This window comes from Zingiber officinale, chromosome 3B (genome assembly GCF_018446385.1).
Source record: "Zingiber officinale cultivar Zhangliang chromosome 3B, Zo_v1.1, whole genome shotgun sequence".
Classification (NCBI taxonomy): Eukaryota; Viridiplantae; Streptophyta; class Magnoliopsida; order Zingiberales; family Zingiberaceae; genus Zingiber; species Zingiber officinale.
The window spans coordinates 71,885,560-71,907,550 of record NC_055991.1 but is presented as its reverse complement, the minus strand read 5'-3'; the positions used below and the strand labels follow the sequence as shown (position 1 = coordinate 71,907,550).

Genomic DNA, 21,991 nt, shown 5'->3' with positions numbered 1-21,991 from the left:
AGATGGATATCTGTAAGTAAAGCTTGCCGGTTTTGGGAGTTCATCCTACATAGAGACACTGGACAGAGCCCTGATGATAGAGTCAGCTCAGCAGAGAGCGTGTCCGGATAAGAAAAGGAAGCAGACGGGTCAGACATCAGGACAGATCCAGCAGACACAGGCGACCGGGCAGTAGCAGAGTGGTCGTAGTCGGTCAGGACAGGGTACTTCGGGGGCTTCTGGTCAGCCTCAGAAGTTTGGGTGATCTTCATCAGGACGTTCCCGGTCTTCACAACAGAATCGGAAGCAACCCGCCAGCGATATTCTCAGCACTAGATGTGGGTCCAGAGATCACGTCACCTCAGCCTGCTCCTTGGGATAGCCAGTTTGCTATTATTGCAAACAGCTTGGACATGTGAGACGAGATTGTTCGTTGAAGGCTCAGCACAGGTTTCCGGGGTTGCTGTTCATAGAGTATAGCACAGTCGGTCAGGGACTTGGCGAGGAGGGCAGAGAGCCCAATCTTCGCATAGTCAGCAGAGGATAACTCCCCCTACTGTAGTTGCATATGGCATACATGGACAGGAGCACTCCATTGCCCTTATGGCACCACAGAGTTCTGTTATGGGACCTCCATATCAGTTGCAGCCTCAGCCCCTAGTCCAGTAACTGCAGCCTCAGCCACTGGTCCAGTTCCAGCCACAGCCACTGGTACAATACCAGTCACAGCCCCAGCCGCCAGTCCAATATCAGTCGTAGCCCTCTCAGACTTCTCTGGCACAGTATCCAGCACCACCTCAGTGGCAGACTCCTGCCTAGATGCAGCATCCGCTGGTAGCGCTACCACCTTCTCCTCCACCCGAGATGGGACATATTCATACGGTCACCAGAGAGGATGTGCAGCGAGCCGACGGATCTGTTTTCCGCGGTACGATTTCCATTTATGCCTTATATGTTGATATGCTGATAAATACTGGTAGCTCGCATTCTTTTATATCTCATACCTTTATACGGGAGATTGGTAGACTACCTACTCGTAGATCGCAGCAACTGACTGTCTCCCTACCGTCCGGTGATACATTGGACATCACTCAGGAGGTCAGAGGTTGCCCGTTAGATTTTGGCAACATGATACTTATGGTTGACTTATTAGTGCTAGAAATGGTCGAGTTTGACATTATCCTTGGCATGGATTGGTTGTCTGCATATAATGCCACGGTTGATTGCCAAACGAGGGTGGTCACATTTCGACCTCCGAACCAACCCTCGTGCGATTTCACTGACATCAGGGACGATGACATATCGATCATTTCGACGATTCAGGCTCAGAAGCTGCTGTCACATGACTATCAGGGATTTCTTCTGTCTTTGATTAATACTGACGACAACAGTAGTTCCCAGCTCTCAGATGTTCCGGTGGTCCGAGAGTATCCCGATGTATTTCCAGATGAGCTACCGGGCTTGCCTCCCTGAAGGCAAGTGGAGTTTGCTATTGAACTGATTCCGGGGACCATGCCAACATCGAAAGCTCCATATCGTATGGCACCGAAAGAGTTGGACGAGCTAAAGGTTCAACTCCAGGAGTTATTGGATAGGGGATTCATTGGCCCTAGTGTTTCTCTGTGGGGTTCTCCGGTATTATTAATCAAGAAAAAGGATGGTACTCTAAGGTTGTGCATCGATTACAGACAGCTGAATGTAATGACCATCAGAAATAAGTACCCCTTACTGCGGATTGAGGATTTGTTTGATCAGCTCAGAGGTATCTCAGTGTATTCTAAGATTGATCTACGGTCTGAATATCATCAGCTGAGAGTCAAAGAATGTGATATTCAGAAGACAACTTTTCGTACCAGATACGGCCATTATGCGTTTTTGGTAATGCCATTTGGGCTTATCAATGCTCCAGCAGTATTTATGGATCTGATGAACCACAACTTTCTGGAGTATCTAGATCAGTTTGTTGTCGTTTTCATCGACGACATTTTGATCTACTCGAGCTCCGAGGAGGAGCATGCACAGCATCTTCGCATAGTCTTGGAGACTCTTCGACGACATCAACTATATGTGAAGTTCAGCAAGTGTGCTTTCTGGTTATCTTCAGTCGGTTTTCTAGGACACGTAGTCTCTAGCAGAGGTATTTCAGTAGACCCTCAGAAGATCGAGGTTGTCACCAGCTAGGAGCAGCTGAAATCAGTTCAGGAGATCCATAGTTTTCTGGGATTGGCTGGATATTACAGACGGTTCGTCGAGGGTTTCTCATGTATCGCAATGTCATTGACACGTCTCACCAGAAAAGGCATGAAGTTCACTTGGACAGAGGACTGCGAGACCAGCTTTTTGGAGCTGAAATGGAGATTAGTGTTGGCACCAGTTTTGATTTTGCCCGCTGGAGAGGACGGATTTGTGCTCTACACCGACACATCTCTACAGGGTTTGGGCGTTGTTATGATGCAGCATGGTAGGGTAGTCTCCTATGCTTCTTGTCAGTTGAAGGAGCATGAGAAGAACTACCCAGTACATGATTTGGAGCTAGCCGCCATCATCTTTGCTTTGAAGATTTGGCGACATTATCTGTACGGCATTACATTTGAGATTCTCACTGATCATAGGAGTCTCAAATATATTTTCACCCAGAAGGAGCTTAATCTCTGACAGAGAAGATGGATGGAGTTCCTGATGGATTATGATTGTACCATTAGGCACCACCCGAGGAAAGTTAATGTGGTTGTCGATGCACTCAGCAGGAAGTCCAGAGGGACTTTGGCTTTCCATCGAGTTTCAGTCACAGACTTTGTTTAGGGTTTCTCTGAGTTGGGCCTTCAGGAGCAGGGACAGAAAGAGCAGGGTATTCTGGTTACCATGGTTGCTCAGTTGTCGATCAAGACGAGGATCCGAGAGGCCCAGGCAGGTGATCAGCATTTGTAGTTTATTGGCAGCCAGATAGTTTCCGGGCAGCAGATCGAGTTCACCCGAGATGAGGAGGGTATTATATATTTCTGAGGCAGATTATGCGTACCTCCGTCTCACCCAGTCTTACAAGAGCTACTTCAGGAGGCTCATCGCTCTTGATTTGCGATCCATCCAGGTGGGACCCGCATGTATCGAGATTTGAGGCGTTCCTACTGGTGGAACGGTATGAAGAAAGACATCGCGGAATTTATAGCTAGATGTCTTGTCTGTCAGCAAGTGAAGGCTGAGCACCAGAGACCTGCCGGATTACTTCAGCGGATACCTATTCCTGAGTGAAAATGGGAATACATTACCATGGACTTTGTGGTGGGTTTGCCTAGGACACGTCGAGGCCATGACGTAATTTGGGTAATCGTTGATCGATTAACCAAATCTGCGCACTTCTTAACGATCCGGAAGACTAATTCCCTGGATCGATTGACAGATTTGTATTGTTGGGAGATCATCAGATTACATGGTGTTCCTTTGAGTATTATTTCGGATAGAGACCCCCGGTTCACGTCTCGTTTCTAGAAGAGTCTATAGCAGTCTTTGGGCACTCAGCTCCGTTTCAGTACAGCTTTCCATCCACAGACAGATGGACAGTCAGAGCAGACTATTCAAACTCTAGAGGACTTACTGAGGTCATGTGTATTGGATTTTGGAGGCAGTTGGGAGGACCATTTGCCATTGGTAGAGTTTGCCTACAACAACAGCTTTCATTCGGCTATCCAGATGGCACAATATGAAGCGTTGTATGGTAGGCCTTGTCGGATACCCACCCTCTAGGATGAGGTTGGGGAGGCCCAGCTGTTGCGACCTCATAGAGCTCAGCATGAGGCAGAGTTGGTCCGTACTATTAGACGAAGGATGTCAGAAGCGCAAGACCGCTAGAAGAGTTATGCTGATCAGAGACGCAGACCCCTGGAGTATTTCAACGAGTCTCACCCACGAAAGGGGTGAAGAGATTTGGCCTTAGGGGTAAGCTAGCTCCGCGATACATTGGACCTTTCCAGATCTTGGAGAGAATTGGAGCAGTAGCTTATCTCCTGGCGCTACCATCGGCTCTGGCAGACGTGCACGACATATTTCATGTGTCAATACTGAGGAGATACATAACAGACCCAGCTCATGTATTGTCTGATATACCAATTTCCCTTCAGCCTGACACCCCCAACAAGGAGGTTCCGATACGGATTCTGGATCAGAAGGAGTGTCAGCTGCGGAACAAGACTATCCGACTGGTTCAAGTCGGATGGCAGCATGATTCAGACGAGGAGACTACCTGGGAGTTCGAGGATACGATTCGAGCTCGATACCCCCATCTTTTCACTTGAGGTATGTGGGTTAATTTACCGTTCAGTATTTATACTCTTTATCTGTTGTTAGTATTTGCTGATGGTAGATAATGAAATTTGGGGACCAATTTTTTATTATTAGGGGAGAATATAAAAAACCAAAAAATGGCAAATAACCATAAGGGAAATTTTTGAAATTTTTAGAAATTTTTTGGGAATTTTTCGGAGACCGTATGGACGAGTTTACGGGGATAAATTGAGCCCCGGGGGAAGCCTATTTAGGCTACCCCATTTTAATGAGAAAATGTTTATTTTCTTTAAATCCTTTCCTTTTCATTTTATTCCCTTCCTTCGTCGTTTCTTTCCTGATCCGCGCCGCGTGCTCGAGCCACACTCCGGTCGTTTCTTTTCCTTCCCAAACCGCCGCCGCCACCGCATCGATTCTGCTCCTCCCTTTGCCTACAAAATGGCCAGCCAAAGGAAACTTCGAGGTCTTTCCTCCTTTCGATCCCTCTCCCTCACCCTCTGCCCTCACGACGAATTTTCCCTAGAGATGCCCACTGTCGCCAGTGACGCCAAGCGCCTCTACACAGCGCGGCTGTTGCACGAAAGTGCACTGGCCTCCTCTGTGCCCTAGCGTCGCTGCCTCCCTTGCCCTCTTGCGTCGCCCCAGGTTGCCACACCCGACGTCGCTTCTCCTCGACGGCGCCGCAACCCGCACAGCATCTCTGCCCTATCCTCCAACCACGTTGTTCCCTGGTTCTATTTCCTCGGCTCTGATCTATCGTCACCGCAAGAAAAACCATACCCTAGCAGTCACTGTTTCCTTCCTTATCTCCGACTGTCGACGATCTTGGAGGTAAGTTTGGTTGGTATTAGGTTAATAGGAATTTGATTCTATACTACGGTTGAATCCCAAATCTGATCTGTGATCTCCACTCTTGACCTCACCTTTGATCCGAACAGTGTACTGGAATCCAGAAGAGAAGTGCTTGCTGTGGGGTGTCTCCTTGGTCCAGCAGCCGCGTTCTTAACTGTGGATCAGTAGAGGAGGGTGTGAAGTGAGATCTTGTTCTCTGAATCGCGACGATGAGTTGTTGATTGACTGCTATACCTTAAGGTGAGCATCTGTACAGTGATGAATTTTAGGTTAGTTAAGTTTGGATTATTGATCTAATGGTGATTTGGGGATTAGTTGACTAACCCTAATTTACCATTAGTAGGCTAAGGTTTATGGTTTAGGGTGTTTTCCTAAATTATTTTTTTAGGATTTTATTTAGCTATTCATTTGAGTTGTAGCTAAATAAAAATAAATTTATTGGTGACATAGTACTTTGACGCGAGACGAGCATCTCGACGTCGGATTTGGACTGGATTGGACCATTCTATTGGAGGCGAGTACCTTGACCTATCTATTTTGATACGTCTTGTTGATATGTTTAGTAGATTTTAATAAGTAGTAATAATTATGATTATATCTGCATCGGCATGCCACTATTTATTTCTGAGCATGTATTGTTTGTTACTTATTTATTATTTATGTTATAGAAGTAGTGACATGTCATGCTCTATGATATACTAGACTGGTTAGATACCCTACTTGACATGTGTACCTAGATCATATTATTTGATCCACATATCTTGGTACTCATTATATGGAGAGGGATAGGATTAGGATATTTCCCGGTTTAGTGACATGCACCATCTTGCATGATTACATGCTGAGCGATTGGTAGCTCCATTATTGTTGTGCGCATCGCCAGTACATGGATCTGCACACACCACCACCCATGGGTTAGTGGTATATCAGACAGGGTGTAGTGCTGGCTCTGTTAATGCTCTGCTGGTCCACTCATGGGTAGCGTGACGTAGCGTGGTAGCAGGTCAGGGGTCCCTCCACTGGATTGTCTCAGGGAGATGAGAGCATTGAGCTCCCCCACTTATGATTTGGTGTAGGAGGATAGGTGTACTCCGACAGCTTCCCATCCACTCGGCCACTCATCAGGAACAATGACGACAGAGTGCACGATTGTCACAGCCCTACCCACTCGGTCTCACCATCGTGTGTGAGACGGCTGACTGGAGAGTAGGGGTGACTAGGACATATTATTGGCATCATATGCATTATTTGCATTTATTGCTTGTGTTTGTTGCACTTTATATGCTGCATATTGGATGGATGCATTGTTTGACATGCATACCGGAGTTATGATACTTTGGGTCTGCCGGCCTTGATACCTAGGTTCTGGTTAGTACAGTTATCCTTATCTTTCGGTTCTGCTCTTTCTATATGTTATATCAGGAGACTGTATGCATAGTTATTACTATTTGTTATAGTTTACTATGCATGTCAACTAGGTATTCGCTGAGTGTTGGACTCACACCCCGTTATTACTCTTTTAAGGTTGAGGCTGTCCGGAGGAGTTCCAATCGCTAGTCCCCCCTCCAGATTGCAAGGATTTTCACTTAAATCCTTGCTTTGGTTTTTTTCTTATTATGTTAGACTATGATTCAGATTTGTATCTGCTGGAATTTGGATTTTTGTATGATCCCTTATTATCGATGGGTTTTTGTTTGGATGATATCGATTTTGTTCTTTATGGGTGTAGTTGAGTAGGATATCGGTTTTGTGCTTTATGGGTGTAGTTGAGTAGGATTTTTGTGTGCTTATGTTTTTTTTTATTATAAAACTGCGTGGATGGTTGCTTATTATACTTTTATTTTTATTGTTATTGTTCCGGTCGTGTTGGCCGATGTATATGTGGCCCTGAGGGCATTGTAGAAAGTTTCAGATTGTCACCCGTACAGGGGAGATGCTGCCGAAATTTCTTCTAACAGAGACTACCTGGGGCGTGACAATTAGAGTAGTAATTAGATTCTGTTTCACTGAAACCAGAATATAATCACGATCTCAACTTAGATTCCCGAAATGGTTCTAAGTTGGATCGACGCCTAAGTTCCCTAATTAGGAATGCGTCCTCACCAAGTCACTCCCCTCTAGTGACTTACCTTAACTTACCTGCCAAACATCCGGTCAGCCCATCGACCTATCTGGACTTCGTGCCAACTATCCGGTCGGCCCATCGACCTAGCAATGCTTCATACCAGCTATCCAGTCGGCCCATCGACCTAGTTGGGCTTCGTGCCAGCTATCCGATCGGCCCGTCGACCTAGCTGGTCTTTGTACCAACTATCCAGTCGGCCAGTCAACCTAGCTGGGTTTCGTGCCAGATATCTAGTCAGCCCATCGACCTATCTGGACTTCTCCTGCACACTCAGTCAAAGTGTTAGATCACAACAAACCTAACTTAACCTACTTTGTCATTTATCAAAACTTTAGTTAGACCGTTAGTGCTAACCGTACCAATATATCGCTCGAGTTGGGCCATTTGATTTGTCTTGTAAAAAAAAAAGAGAAAAAAATATCCCAAGATTAGGTATTGGATTTGCAGAGTTTGTGTAACGACCCGACCCTTTGGCCTCTTGGGCGGCCCTTGCGGCAGCCCACTAGCGGCCCCTTATGTCGTCGGCCCATTTGGTGACCTCTAATGTTGTCGACCGACGACCCTTGGCCATGCCGTTACTCACTAGGACTTTCCACCCCTGGCAGTGGATTTTTGCCTTCCCCAGGATTCGAACTTTAGACCTCCAGGCTAAGTAGTAGAGTTTATGAATCCTAGTAGCCAAGTGAACTTTAGACCTAGCTGGTCTTCCTCCCCTCCCCCCCCCCCTTATTACTGTAAAGATTGAGTTAGCCATAGAACCCTAGTTTTCAGATTTAAACCTTTGTATTTGGCTTAAGTCTTGTTGAGTAATTCGGGTTCGTGACCTTGTTTTGCAAATCAGATTGGTGTTAGAAAAAAAAGGGGGGGGGGGGGCAAGAACAATTCCTTAAGCTTGTTGTTCGGATTTGGGTTGTGTCATGCATTGGGTGTGGATTTCCTTGCTAATTTTCCGAGCATGAACAGATCTTAAGCTTAGGTTTTGATTTCCTTGATGATTTTACCTTAAGCTTGTTGGTTGTATCTTTCATGCCATTTATGAAGTCAAGACAGTTTAGGATTTCAGTTTCAGTTTTACCTTGCTAATTAATGTGCACAAACAGTTAATTTAAAGTATGCAGATTGTTTAGGAGTTTTCTGGGCATAGATTAGAGTATGCGGTTTAGCTTTGATTTCATTACAGATTTGACCTCCTTATAGTTTAATAAGTACGTTTAGTCGGGGAAATTTAGAAACTCTGTTCTTGCTACTTAGCAAGCATGAACAACCTCAGAATTTAATTTCCTTGCTATTGTGTAATTTCAATTCAGTTGTTAGATTGAGGAAAATGAATGAATTGATTAGATTGGCATGTGGTTGGTAGATCAGTTGTGTAGGAAACTTTTATACATGTAGTTTCATGAAGAACAACTATGTTGTAGGTTCGTGGTAGCAAAACCTTTATTAGTTGCAAGGTTGTGTTTTCCTTTTCTCAAGTTTTGTTTATAGGATTCCAAGTTTCAACAAGATAGATTCTGTTATTTTCTTTTGTTGCTATTCTTGAAGCATGAACAACCGATCATCCTAGCAAGTAGTTTAGATCTTCCAGCCCATATGTTGTGCATTGAAATTCTAGACTTTCGAGCTTTAATGAACCCGAACAGTCTTGTTTTCTTAAGGGTGCAGAGGAGTTTCGCTTCCTTAATAGGCAAGAACAACCTTTATAATAAGCTTGCACAACCTTCTAATATTAAGCATATAGTTTATAGTCTTTCTATTACTGCCGTGGGCATAAACAACTTGCATATCACGAAGATGCAGTCCTCCACTTTTAGGGTGCAGATTTGAAGTTTGCTACTTCCTTAATGAGCAAGAATAGTTCTTTAATTTAAAGCATGTGTTCCATTAAATCTTTTTAGAAGATTATGAGTAGTTATAAGTAAAGAGAGACTAAGGTCTTGATAGGAAAAGATTAATATTTTAAAGTATAAGAAGTATAAGTTTTATAGAGTTTCAAGTTCTAACTAGTTTAGACCTTTTTAGTGTTATTTAAAGGGCAAGGACAGCCCTTCTGTTTAAAGTATAAGTGACTTGTAGATTCTAGTTTTTAGGGATAGTTTAATCACTGTTTTGAAGGGGTTTTTCAATTGGACATTGCACTACACTTGTTTCCATGCTTCAGATTTTCTGTACAGCTAGTGTGCTTTGTTTCCATGCTTAGATTTTCTGTACAGCAAGTGTTTCATTGTTTCCTTAGGATAAGTTCAATGTTGATGCATAGTTTGAAGTTCTAAAAAGGATACATTGCTTACTTATGATAAATTGATAGTTTAGGTGGGATGTGTAATATGGTTAAATTTACAGTTATGGACAGCCTTAGTTTGTATTTAGTTAGATCTTCCAGTAGTTTATTTAGACTTGGTGATTTTGGTTTATTTATGATGAAGTAGGTAGTGTAATCTCTTTAGTGCAGAAGTGTGGATGTAAGAGTGAAGATGAGCATATGTGTAACGCCCGAAAATTCTCGAAACTGCATTATAAATATTCTTTGATTTTTCTGGAATTTTTAGATATTTTTCCGGAATTTTCCGAGTAGCGGAAGCAGCAAAAATAATTAGAACCGCAAAATAGCTTAGGCGGGAATCGAACCCGGGACCTCTCGGATCCGATAAGTTTTAGTTAGCCTTAGTAACCAGATGAACCCAGCAGGGCCGTGCTGAAAGGAAAGGGAAACAATTTAATTTATATTAGAGTCGGGCCAAAATACCCACTTAATATAAATATAAACTTAAAAGGGGTTTGGGTTATTTCTTTGGTTCGGCAACTCCCTCTCCTTACCCTAGCCTCACGCCGCCCCTCTCCTTTCCTCCTCCTTCTCTCGGCGCACCAAGCCAAGGGCCATAGGAGCATCTTCCAGCAACATCAAGGATACGAGGACGCTCCTCTCCGCGAGAAGAACGCTTAGACGCGAGAAGATCGTCGAGAAGTCGTCTCCACCGGAATTCTAGCGAATAGAATTGTAAGGAAATTAGCGTACGAGGTAAGAAACCCCTCACCTGCAGTATAAGTAGCTCCGTTTGGGTTTTCTACGCATTAGTTTAGCTATATGCAGATTTTTATCAACGCATAGCGTGAAATTAACCCTCCTCGCAGGTTTAGGGATTTAGTGAGTGCCTTCGGATGGGCCGGACACGTCTCTACCCCCTTCAGTTGGAGGTTTTGATGTTGTCGGGTGCCTAAAGGTAGTCTCCCTAATAGAGAGGAGAGTTAAAGCACACTAAGTGTTCGATAAAATAGCTAGTTAAGTAAAAATGTAAGCTAGGCATTTTAACAGCTCAGTCGAATGCATTAGAAGCATCTAAATCAGTAAATCAGTTTATTCTAGCTTATATGGGACTACGGTCCAATGGGTGGGCTCCCACAGTCGCCTCTGGGTTCAGACAACCTAGCTCTAGGTTCAGATAACTTAGAAACAGCAATTTAGAACAATTTAGCTATATTCAGTATTTTACTTTTCAGTTGGCACTGTACTGGATTAGATATCCATTGGGCTGGACTCCCATAGTCGGTCCCTAGGTTTAGATAACCTAGTAAACCCTACTAATTGCGGGACTTGCAAACTCGGGTCTAGTTAGGGATACGCGCACAGCAAGTACAGTTGCCGGGCCCATTAGCAACATGATTATTATTTTGATCTACTATGCTATTAGTTTTCAAAACTCATAAAATCAGTTATGTTAGTTGAGTTTGATTTCAGCTTCAGGTTAGCTTCAGTTAGCTTAGTTCTCTATTATTGTTCTATGTGATTAGCTGCTATGCCATGTTTCAGCTTACATGTTCATTTATTTCAGTGTTTATGCCATGTAACTTCAATATGCCATGCTTTAACAAATCCAGTGCATGTTTTTAAATAGCATTCTTTAAAAACATGATTGCATCGTTGCATGTTTTTGTGAGGTAGATGGTTTCTTACTAAGCTTTAAGCTTACAGATACTATTTTCCCTTATACTGCAGATAAAGGTAAAGGGAAGATGGACTAGCAGAGGAAGCTGGAGTTCAATGCAGAGATGGTGTGTGTGGCAGGAATTTGGAATAAAAGATCCTTAGGGGATCTAGCAAGCTTAAACAAATGAACCTTTAGTATTTCTATTTTCACGCACTTTTAATTGTTAAATGCTACGAACTAGTAAACCATGCTTTATATCTAGTTTAGAATGCTAGCTTTATGTCATTAGAATATATTCTATGGATTGTATAAGTGAAATGTGTGATTTTGACACGAACAAGTGCTGAAATCAGAGTTTCAGTGCGAAATTAGAAACTCCGATCGATCTACGGATCGATCAGAGTTGAGTTGTGCCACTGGATCGGTCAGCTGACCGATCCAGTCGCGAACAGAGAGTTTAAGGATCGGTCAGCCGACCGATCCAAATGCGAACAGAGGGTGCAGCAACTCACTGATCGGTCAGCCGACCGATCAGTGAGCCACTGGATCGGTCTACCGACCGATCAGTGCACTCCTGGATCGGTCGGTAGACCGATCCAGCCGCGTACAGTAGCGATGAAGCTTGTGGATCGGTCAGCCGACCGATCCAGGGTTTCTCTCCGTGCCAGTATCAAGCTGGATCGATCACTGGATCGATCCGACAGCCCAATCGATTCATGGATCGATTGAAATGCCTGATTACAGCTAGCAGGACATCCGAGAGGCATAGATTATCCTCCCTAGCATGTGTACAACTCCTAGGTACACCTAGAATATTAAGTTCAGATGTTACAGTAATTAGTTTAGTAAAATTTTAATCAATCCAGATTTCCGCAATAGTAATTTAGCACAGCATTACGTAACGATCGGCCTCGCAGCCTAGTCAGTAGGAGGCGGGTCGTTACAGAGTGGTATCAGAGTAGTGTTCCATACTTCCTACACACACATCAGCATTGAACCTGCAGCTTCCAAGTAAGAATACCTCTACTTTATTTATGTTTCTTGCTTTCTTGTTATAGTTCATGTTTATAGATAACTGATGCATGTTAGTATGTGATAGTAGATAACATGATAGCAATAGTTATACAATTATAATTGTATTAGTTATGTATGTTCTGTCCTCTATGTCTTTAGAAATGGCACGAGGACGCCCAGCTAGAAGGACACCAGCTACTGAGCCCCAGCATGAGGCAGGCAGTTCAGTGCCTCCCCCTGACCTGACAGCATTAGTAGCTCAGTTACAGCAGCAGCTAGCTGAACAGCAACAGGAGATAGCCACCCTCAGGGCTAATCAGCAAAATACCCCCACAGTCACCCCGGAACCAAATCTGACGACTCCAGTGGTCTTAGAGGTTCCACCAGTCCAGCCTGCAGCACCAGCACTAGTAGCCCCAGCAGCATAGGCAAGGAGAGAAGCTTATCTGATCCAGTGGTAGAGAGTCAAGCCAGAGAACTTCTCAGGCACTAGTGAACCATGGGATGCACAAGCCTGGTTCAAAACACTGGAGAGTACGATGGAGCTTCTGGACTGGCCAGAACACGAGAAGGTGAAGTGTGCCTCCTTCTGCCTGACAGGGGATGCACGCATGTGGTGGGAGAGAATCAGAGCGAAGCGCCCAGTGAACCAGATGTTATGGGCTGACTTCGAGAAGGAGTTCTTTGAGGAATTCTTTCACATGCGGGTCACGAACCGCCACTACGACGAGTTCACAGAGTTTCGTCAGGGCAACCTTTCAGTGGAGGAAGCCGTGAAGAAATTCAACAGGTTGGCTCGTCTATGCCCAGAACTAGTCAGCACAGAAAAAGAACGAGTCCGGTTGATGCTCAAGATGCTGAGGCCGGAAATAGCAATGAACGTGGCTGGCGGCATCCACAGGCCGCAAACCATCGAAGAACTAGTCAGCAGCGCCTTGACCATTGAGCACTACCAGAATAGTATCAAGCAGCAGAAGCAAATCCCCTCAGAACCTAAGGGTCAAGGAGGCTCAGGTACCCAGAAGCAGCAGGGCCACAGCTCTCATGGCTATAACTGGAAAGGGAACTCCAGTAACAAGCGCAAACCAGGGAGTTACCCAAAAGGAGGACCAGCCAGCAAGCAGCCTAGTTATCCAAAGTGTGCTACTTGTTGGAAATTCCATCCTGGAGTTTGTCGTAAGGGCACACGAGGATGCTTTGAATGTGGACAAGAAGGGCACATGGCTAAGCAGTGCCCAAACAAGACCAGTCTTCCTCAGCCACAGCCGATTCAGTACGGAGGCCAGCCAGCACAGTTGCATCAGATGCAGGCCGCTCTAGATGGTCCACACATCAGTCAGGGCAGATTAGAAGCCCCTCCAGCTATGATCAATGCGAGGATCTACTCACTCACCAGAGAGGACGTAGCAAATGCCTCGACAGTTGTTACAGGTCAGATTAGTATTTTTCAGCAAATAGCAACTTTCTTATTCGATACTGGGGCAACCCATTCATATATATCCAGGGCATTTGTCGAGAAGCTAGCAATACCTCCAGAGGTACTTAGTAGTCAGTTTCTGACGACACTACCTTTAGGAGAAATTATGGCATCCACGCACTGGCTCAGAGTAGTGCCAGTCGTTATAGCAGACAGAGAGCTCTTTTGCGATCTGATAGTGCTAAATATGACTGACTACGATGTCATCTTCGGAATGGACTTCTTGATCAGATACGGTGCTTCCATCGAGTGCCGTAAGCAGAAAGTCATATTCCAACCTGAAGCAGAAGCACAGTTCGAATTCGTCGGAGAACCCAAAAGAAAGGCCAAGAGGTTTCTCTCAGCTATGAAGGCACAGAGATTAATGGATTCAGGGTGTACGGGATTTTTAGCACACGTAGTCAGCACCAGTCAGGACAAGGACCAACAGCTAGCAGAGGTCCGAGTCGTATGTGACTACCCAGCAGTCTTCCCTGAAGAGTTACCAGGCCTAGCACCAGACAGGGAGATCGAATTTGAGATAGAGCTCATTCTCGGTACAAATCCTATCTCCAAAGCACCTTATCGCATGGCTCCAGCAGAACTGAAGGAACTTCATGAACAACTACAGGAGCTGCTTGACAAGGGCTTCATCCGTCCTAGTCACTCACCATGGGGAGCGCCTGTATTGTTCATGAAAAAGAAGGATGGAAGCATGCGCCTGTGTATAGACTACCGAGCGCTGAACCAAGTCACCATCAAGAACAGGTATCCTCTTCCCAGAATTGATGACCTGTTTGATCAGCTAAAGGGAGCAGCAGTGTTCTCTAAGATAGACCTCAGATCGGGTTATCATCAGGTGAAGGTCAAAGAAGGGGATATACCTAAGACAGCATTTAGGACTAGATACGGACATTATGAGTTCGTAGTCATGCCCTTTGGAGTGACAAATGCTCCAACTACTTTCATGGACCTCATGAACAGAGTATTCAAGGAATATTTAGATAAGTTTGTCATCGTGTTCATCGATGATATTATTATCTATTCAGGAACTCAGGAAGAACATGCAGAGCACCTGAGGACAGTATTGCAGACCCTTCAGCAGAACCAGTTATATGCCAAGTTCACAAAATGTGAATTTCGGTTAGATCAAGTGTCCTTCCTGGGTCATATCATCTCAAAGGATGGTATCATGGTAGACCCCAGTAAGATAGAAGCTGTGAGTAACTGGAAAAGCAAATAGGGTAGCAGACGCCCTTAGCAGGAAGTCCAGCGCTACCCTATTATCTCTAGCAGCCATGTCACCGCCCCTACAGAAGGAGATCTCAGATTTCGGTCTCGAGCTCATAGTCGGACAGCTCTCTACTATGACATTAGAGTCTACCTTGCTCAGTGACACCCAGACAGCTCAGGAGCAGGATCCTGAAATTCAGAGAATCAAGCAAGGTTTAGCAGAATCAGAAGGTGGAGAATTCAGAATATCAAATAGCGGGGTGTTGTATTTTGGTGACAGGCTATGTGTTCCGGATCAGGAGGAACTACAGAGGAAAATCCTAGATGAGGCTCACAAGACTCCCTATGCGATGCATCCTGGCTCCACCAAAATGTACCAGGACTTGAAGAAACGTTTTTGGTGGCCTGGGATGAAGAGGAACATCGCTCGATATGTCAGCACCTGCCTAACCTGTCAGAGGGTTAAGGCAGAACATCAGAGACCAGGAGGAGTTTTGCAGCCCATTCAGATTCCAGAATGGAAGTGGGAAGACATTTCTATGGATTTTATAGTGGGACTACCCAGAACCACGAATGGTTTCAACACCATCTGGGTAATAGTCGACAGGTTGACTAAATCAGCCCACTTCCTAGCTATCAGAATATCCTATTCCATGGAGCAGTTAGCTCAGTTGTATCTCAAGGAGATCGTCAGGCTGCATGGAGTCCCATGAACCATTATTTCAGACAGAGACAGTAGGTTCACATCACACTTCTGGGAGTGTGTACAAACAGCTTTGGGCACGAAGTTAAAATTTAGCACAGCTTTCCATCCTCAGACAGATGGTCAGACGGAGCGAGTAAATCAGGTACTCGAAGATATGCTCCGAGCATGTGCCCTAGACTTCAAGGGAAGTTGGTGCAAATATCTGAGTTTAGCAGAATTTGCATACAACAACATCTATCAGGCCACTATCGGTATAGCACCTTACGAGGCTCTCTACGGGCGGAGGTGTAGATCTCCAATCTGCTGGTATGAGAGTGGTGAACAGAAAGAACTAGAGCTTCAGACAGATCTAGTAGCAGATACCACAGTAGCTATACAGCAGATCCGCCAGAGGATAGAGACAGCTCAGAGCCGCCAGAAGAGCTATGTTGATACACGGCGCAGACCCTTAGAGTTTTCAGTCGGGGATTCAGTGTTCCTCAGAGTAGCTCCCATGAAGGGAGTAATGCGTTTTGGGAAGAAGGGCAAGCTAAGTCCTAGATATGTGGGACCATACCTTATCAGCAGAAGAGCGGGCAAGGTAGCATATGAGATAGAGCTACCCCAGGAAATGTCGGCTGTCCACAACGTATTTCATGTCTCTATGCTGAAGAAGCATACCCCAGATGCCACCCAGGTGATTGAGCCCCAGTCGGTACAGATCCGCGAAGACCTCAGATATGATAGTCGGCCTATTCAGATAATAGACCGAGTAGTTAAGAAATTGCGGAACAAGGAAGTACCATTAGTCAAAGTCATTTGGCACAGTCACACAGCAGAAGAGGCAACTTGGGAGACAGAAGCCAGCATGAGACAGAAGTACCCAGAATTATTCTAAGTTTGAGGATGAACTTTTTATAAGGTATGGGGGATTGTAACGCCCGAAAATTCTCGAAACTGCATTATAAATATTCTATGATTTTTCTGGAATTTTTAGATATTTTTCTGGAATTTTCCGAGTAGCGGAAGCAGCAAAAATAATTAGAACCGTAAAATAGCTTAGGCGGGAATCGAACCCGAGACCTCTTGGATCCGATAACTTTTAGTTAGCCTTAGTAACAAGATGAACCCAGCAGGGCTGTGCTGAAAGGAAAGGGAAAAAATTTAATTTATATTAGAGTCGGGCCAAAATACCCACTTAATATAAATATAAACTTAAAAGGGGTTTGGGTTATTTCTTTGGTTCGGCAACTCCCTCTCCTTACCCTAGCCTCACGCCGCCCCTCTCCTTTCCTCCTCCTTCTCTCGGCGCACCAAGCCAAGGGCCATAGGAGCATCTTCCAGCAACATCAAGGATACGAGGACGCTCCTCTCCGCGAGAAGAACGCTTAGACGCGAGAAGATCGTCGAGAAGTCGTCTCCACCGGAATTCTAGCGAATAGAATTGTAAGGAAATTAGCGTACGAGGTAAGAAACCCCTCACCTGCAGTATAAGTAGCTCCGTTTGGGTTTTCTACGCATTAGTTTAGCTATATGCAGATTTTTATCAACGCATAGCGTGAAATTAACCCTCCTCGCAGGTTTAGGGATTTAGTGAGTGCCTTCGGATGGGCCGGACACGTCTCTACCCCCTTCAGTTGGAGGTTTTGATGTTGTCGAGTGCCTAAAGGTAGTCTCCCTAATAGAGAGGAGAGTTAAAGCACACTAAGTGTTCGATAAAATAGCTAGTTAAGTAAAAATACAAACTAGGCATTTTAACAGCTCAGTCGAATGCATTAGAAGCATCTAAATCAGTAAATCAGTTTATTCTAGCTTATATGGGACTACGGTCCAATGGGTGGGCTCCCACAGTCGCCTCTGGGTTCAGACAACCTAGCTCTAGGTTCAGATAACCTAGCAGTAAATTTAGAAATTTAGCTATATTCAGTATTTTACTTTTCAGTTGGCACTGTACTGGATTAGATATCCATTGGGCTGGGCTCCCATAGTCGGTCCCTAGGTTTAGATAACCTAGTAAACCCTACTAAATGTGGGACTTGCAAACTCGGGTCTAGTTAGGGATGCGCGCACAGCAAGTACAGTTGTCGGGCCCATTAGCAACATGATTATTATTTTGATCTACTATGCTATTAGTTTTCAAAACTCATAAAATCAGTTATGTTAGTTGAGTTTGATTTCAGCTTCAGGTTAGTTTCAGTTAGCTTAGTTCTCTATTATTGTTCTATGTGATTAGCTGCTATGCCATGTTTCAGCTTACATGTTCAGTTATTTCAGTGTTTATGCCATGTAACTTCAGTATGCCATGCTTTAACAAATCCAGTGCATGTTTTTAAATAGCATTCTTTAAAAACATGATTGCATCGTTGCATGTTTTTGTGAGGTAGATGGTTTCTTACTAAGCTTTAAGCTTACAGATACTATTTTCCCTTATACTGCAGATAAAGGTAAAGGGAAGATGGACTAGCAGAGGAAGCTGGAGTTCAATGTAGAGATGGTGTGTGTGGCAGGAATTTGGAATAAAAGATCCTTAGGGGATCTAGCAAGCTTAAACAAATGAACCTTTAGTATTTCTATTTTCACGCACTTTTAATTGTTAAATGCTACGAACTAGTAAACCATGCTTTATATCTAGTTTAGAATGCTAGCTTTATGTCATTAGAATATATTCTATGGATTGTATAAGTGAAATGTGAGATTTTGGCACGAACAAGTGCTGAAATCAGAGTTTCAGTGCGAAATCAGAAACTCCGATCGATCTAAGGATCGATCAGAGTTGAGTTGTGCCACTGGATCGGTCAGCTGACCGATCCAGTCGCGAACAGGTTGAAGGGACGGTTAACGATGGGGGTCATCCAGACGGTAGGAAGGCCGATCGGGACGCGGCCGGTATCGGCGCACCGCGAAAGCGACCTGCCGCTGAACCAGATCCTGATGGGTGACTGCATCGCGGCGCTCCGCTCTGGATCGGTCGGTAGACCGATCCAGCCGCGTACAGTAGCAATGAAGCTTGTGGATCGGTCAGCCGACCGATCCAGGGTTTCTCTCCGTGCCAGTATCAAGCTGGATCGATCACTAGATCGATCCGACAACCCAATCGATTCATGGATCGATTGAAATGCCTGATTACAGCTAGCAGGACATCCGAGAGGCATAGATTATCCTCCCTAGCATGTGTACAACTCCTAGGTACACCTAGAATATTAAGTTCAGATGTTACAGTAATTAGTTTAGTAAAATTTTAATCAATCCAGATTTCCGCAATAGTAATTTAACACAGCATTACGTAACGACCGGCCTCGCAGCCTAGTCAGTAGGAGGCGGGTCGTTACAATATGTAATATGTTGTTTTGGTGAGTATCATGTATTAAGACTAAAGATGATTTGAATTGATGTAATGAATTTAACAGGTGAGAAATATGTGAGTACTTTAGATATGCAAGTAGTAACTTCAGAGTAGAAGTTTAGTTTAGAAGATGAGAAAAGAGATTTATATATTGATCAATATATATTTTATACTGATAATTCCTTTCTGACGATAAGTTTAATGGAATAATTGATGTTCAGAATTAAAGTGCTTGGATGTGTCAATATCAAGGATTCCATTTGGTCTCAGCTGGTTACTAGAATATGAAATTCTAGGTTTATAATTGTCATGTGAGAATTTTAGTGCAGTTTAGATCTCCTTGAAGTGCAGAATTTTAATGCAGTTGAAATCTCCTTGTAGTGCAGAATTTTAGTGCAGTTTAGATCTCCTTGTAGAGTAGAATTTTAGTGCAGATTTTTATTAAGTATTAGTGTGCAGATTTTATTAAGCATTAGTGTACAGATTTTTATTTTACATTGCAATGCAGATTTCTGTTAAGCATTGCAGTACAGAATTTTGTTAAGCATTGTAGTGTAGATTTGCTTTAAGTATTTAGTTTCTTTAGTAGTACAGATTTGCAAATAGATAGTTTATGGATAGCATTGTAGAACAAGGCTGTAGATTTCCCTTAAATATGCATGATTGTGTGTTACTTAGTTGAATTCACTTATAGATGCATATGGAAAAAAAAAATACCCTAACAGCATTTTGAGTTTAAGAAAAGTATAAGAAAGAAAAAGGTCAAGGCCTTAAGTAGATCCCAAAAGTCAAGACTTTAGGGATTTTGGCACATAAGGTGCTTGTTAAAATGTCAAGACATTTAAAGAAGAAGTAAATAAGTATTTTATTTTTAAGAGGCTAGTACCCGACTTCCGAGGTTGTCGTTAAATAAATCCAGGTGACCAATTCGGAGGTCTTGGCCCTGGTAAGACCGAGCTCTTTACCCTCGTAGGATTGGTGGCTCGCTACCCCAGTTTCTATTAGGGAGCGCGCTTTGGTACTAAGCCTGGGCCCAAGAAGAGAAGTTGATTACTATTTTGAAGTATTATAAGTATAAGCTTTTGAACAAGTAAAATAAGTTTCATATAAGTATAAAAGTATTAAAGTATAAGTTGTAAACAAGTAAAATAAGTTTCACATAAGTATAAAAGTATTAAAGTATAAGTTGTAAACAAGTGGAATAAAAGAATAAGTTTAGAATAAATGAAATAAGTTTCATTTTGTTTTAAATCTGCAAGTTTAGTTTTCTTTTATGCTAGAATGTTAATTAGATTAACTTACCGTTCTTTGCTATTAGAAGAGCATGGGTAGATTTACATGTTTAGCATTTCAGCCTGTTTGATTCCTTTACTATTGGATGAACATGAGTAGTCTTCAGTAAGCATTCAGTTAGTTCATGTTATAGATATATGTACATGCATATTGAGATTTTTGTGAGTTAGATAGCGCTTACTAAGCATTTTTCTTATAGATTGCATTTCCTCTTACTGCAGATACAGGAAAGGAAAAGATTTAGCAAAGGAAGGCGACAAGGAGGTGTTCGATGATGTGTGATGCCAGGACTATGGGAGAGACTTGGGATGTTATTGAGTTTTCCGCATTTTAGTGATTAAGAAACATTTGAAGTTGTACTTTAAGATTCATGTTATTTGAGATTATTGTTGTTCTAGGTTGCATGCTAAGATGTACTTAGTTTAGTATGTATGTACTTTTGGGTTATTTTTGATGTGAGTAGTGTTTGATACTTATTTAACTGCGTGAGAGTTTGTTATATGTTCCAGCCACCTGTGGCTGATGTATATTATGTTTGTATCTCAGTTTATGGTCACCGGTACAGGGGAGACTCTGTCAAAATTTTTCGGTAAGGACTCCTTGTGGTTTCGATCATACCGGTTAAGTAGAGTCAGTAGTTAAGTAACGGTCACGCTTAGAGAGTAGTATAGTAGTGAGAAGGGTGGTCGTTACAGTTTGAAGAAAAAAATATCAACGACTTGAGTGGTGTTGCACCAACATCGAGTGAAAATCGAACGAGAAAGAATTATTTGAAGAACCTTTACTAATTCATATAAAATATGAAACACTAAAATCCGAAAAATAATGCCCTCGACTTGATTGGTGGTTGCACCAATTCAGAGTAGTATCTTGCTCTGATACCACTTGTTAAATCAAGACACATTGAGAGGGGGAGGGGGTGAATCATGTGGTTTAAAAAATTATTCTTTTTCTTTTTAAAACTAAGTACGAGTGCAGCGGAATAATGAAAAAATAAGAAAAAGAAAAACACACGTTCAAAATTTTACTTGGTTTGGAGTCTTCGACGACTCCTACTCTAAGTCGCAGGTCTTGCGGACCTATCTATGGGTAATCCACTAATAACCTCTTTCGGAACCGTCGAAAGAGGGGATCGAGTACAATAAAAGAATCGAAAAAGTGTAATACGCTACACTTTTCTTTATGCAATAATTTAAGTATAATATTAAAGTTCGTTACCCAACGCCTTCATAGATGATCGGATCAGATTTGGTGTTGGATGACTCCTCAGTAGTGGTCGGGTGCCTTTGCCTTGCAAGTTCATGTTAGTCCTAAACAAATAATAACCTATAAAATAGAATTAGCACAATAAACATAGTATTAAATAGTAATTAGATTCTGTCTCCCCGAGACCAGAATCTAGTCAGGGTCTCAATTTAAGTTTTCAAAATGAACCTAAATTGGACCGACGTCTATTATCTCCTCAACCGGGATGTGTTCTCACTAAGTCACTCTCCTCCAATGACTTACCTTCACTTATCAAGTGTTAAGTTAGCTCCTCGATGTCCAATCTGACCCACAAGGTCTTCCTGTTGAAATCACACCTCTGAACTTCATCTATTGGGAATTAAACATCCCGACCTCCTATCAGAATCGCACATCCGGACTTCAACCTATCGGAAATCAAACATCCTGACCTCCTGCCAGAATCCCACATCTAGACTTCATCAATTGGGAATCGCACATCTCGACTAGACTTCCTACTTAGTGTCAGGTCCTCTTGACCCATAAAGTTAGTCAACCCTGTACACTCGGTAACAAGGTTAAATCA

General features: G+C 43.2%; 1 protein-coding gene across 1 annotated transcript in view; it reads right to left on the bottom strand.

Moving 5' to 3' along the window:
• Positions 1-601: 601 nt before the first annotated feature.
• LOC122054931 (putative protein FAM47C) overlaps positions 602-21,991 on the bottom strand; it is a 192,033-nt gene continuing 170,643 nt past the window's right edge. The window contains exon 4 of the mRNA XM_042616343.1: positions 602-794. Within this exon, the coding sequence (XP_042472277.1) occupies positions 602-794 (193 nt within the window). The remainder of the gene's footprint in view (positions 795-21,991) is intronic.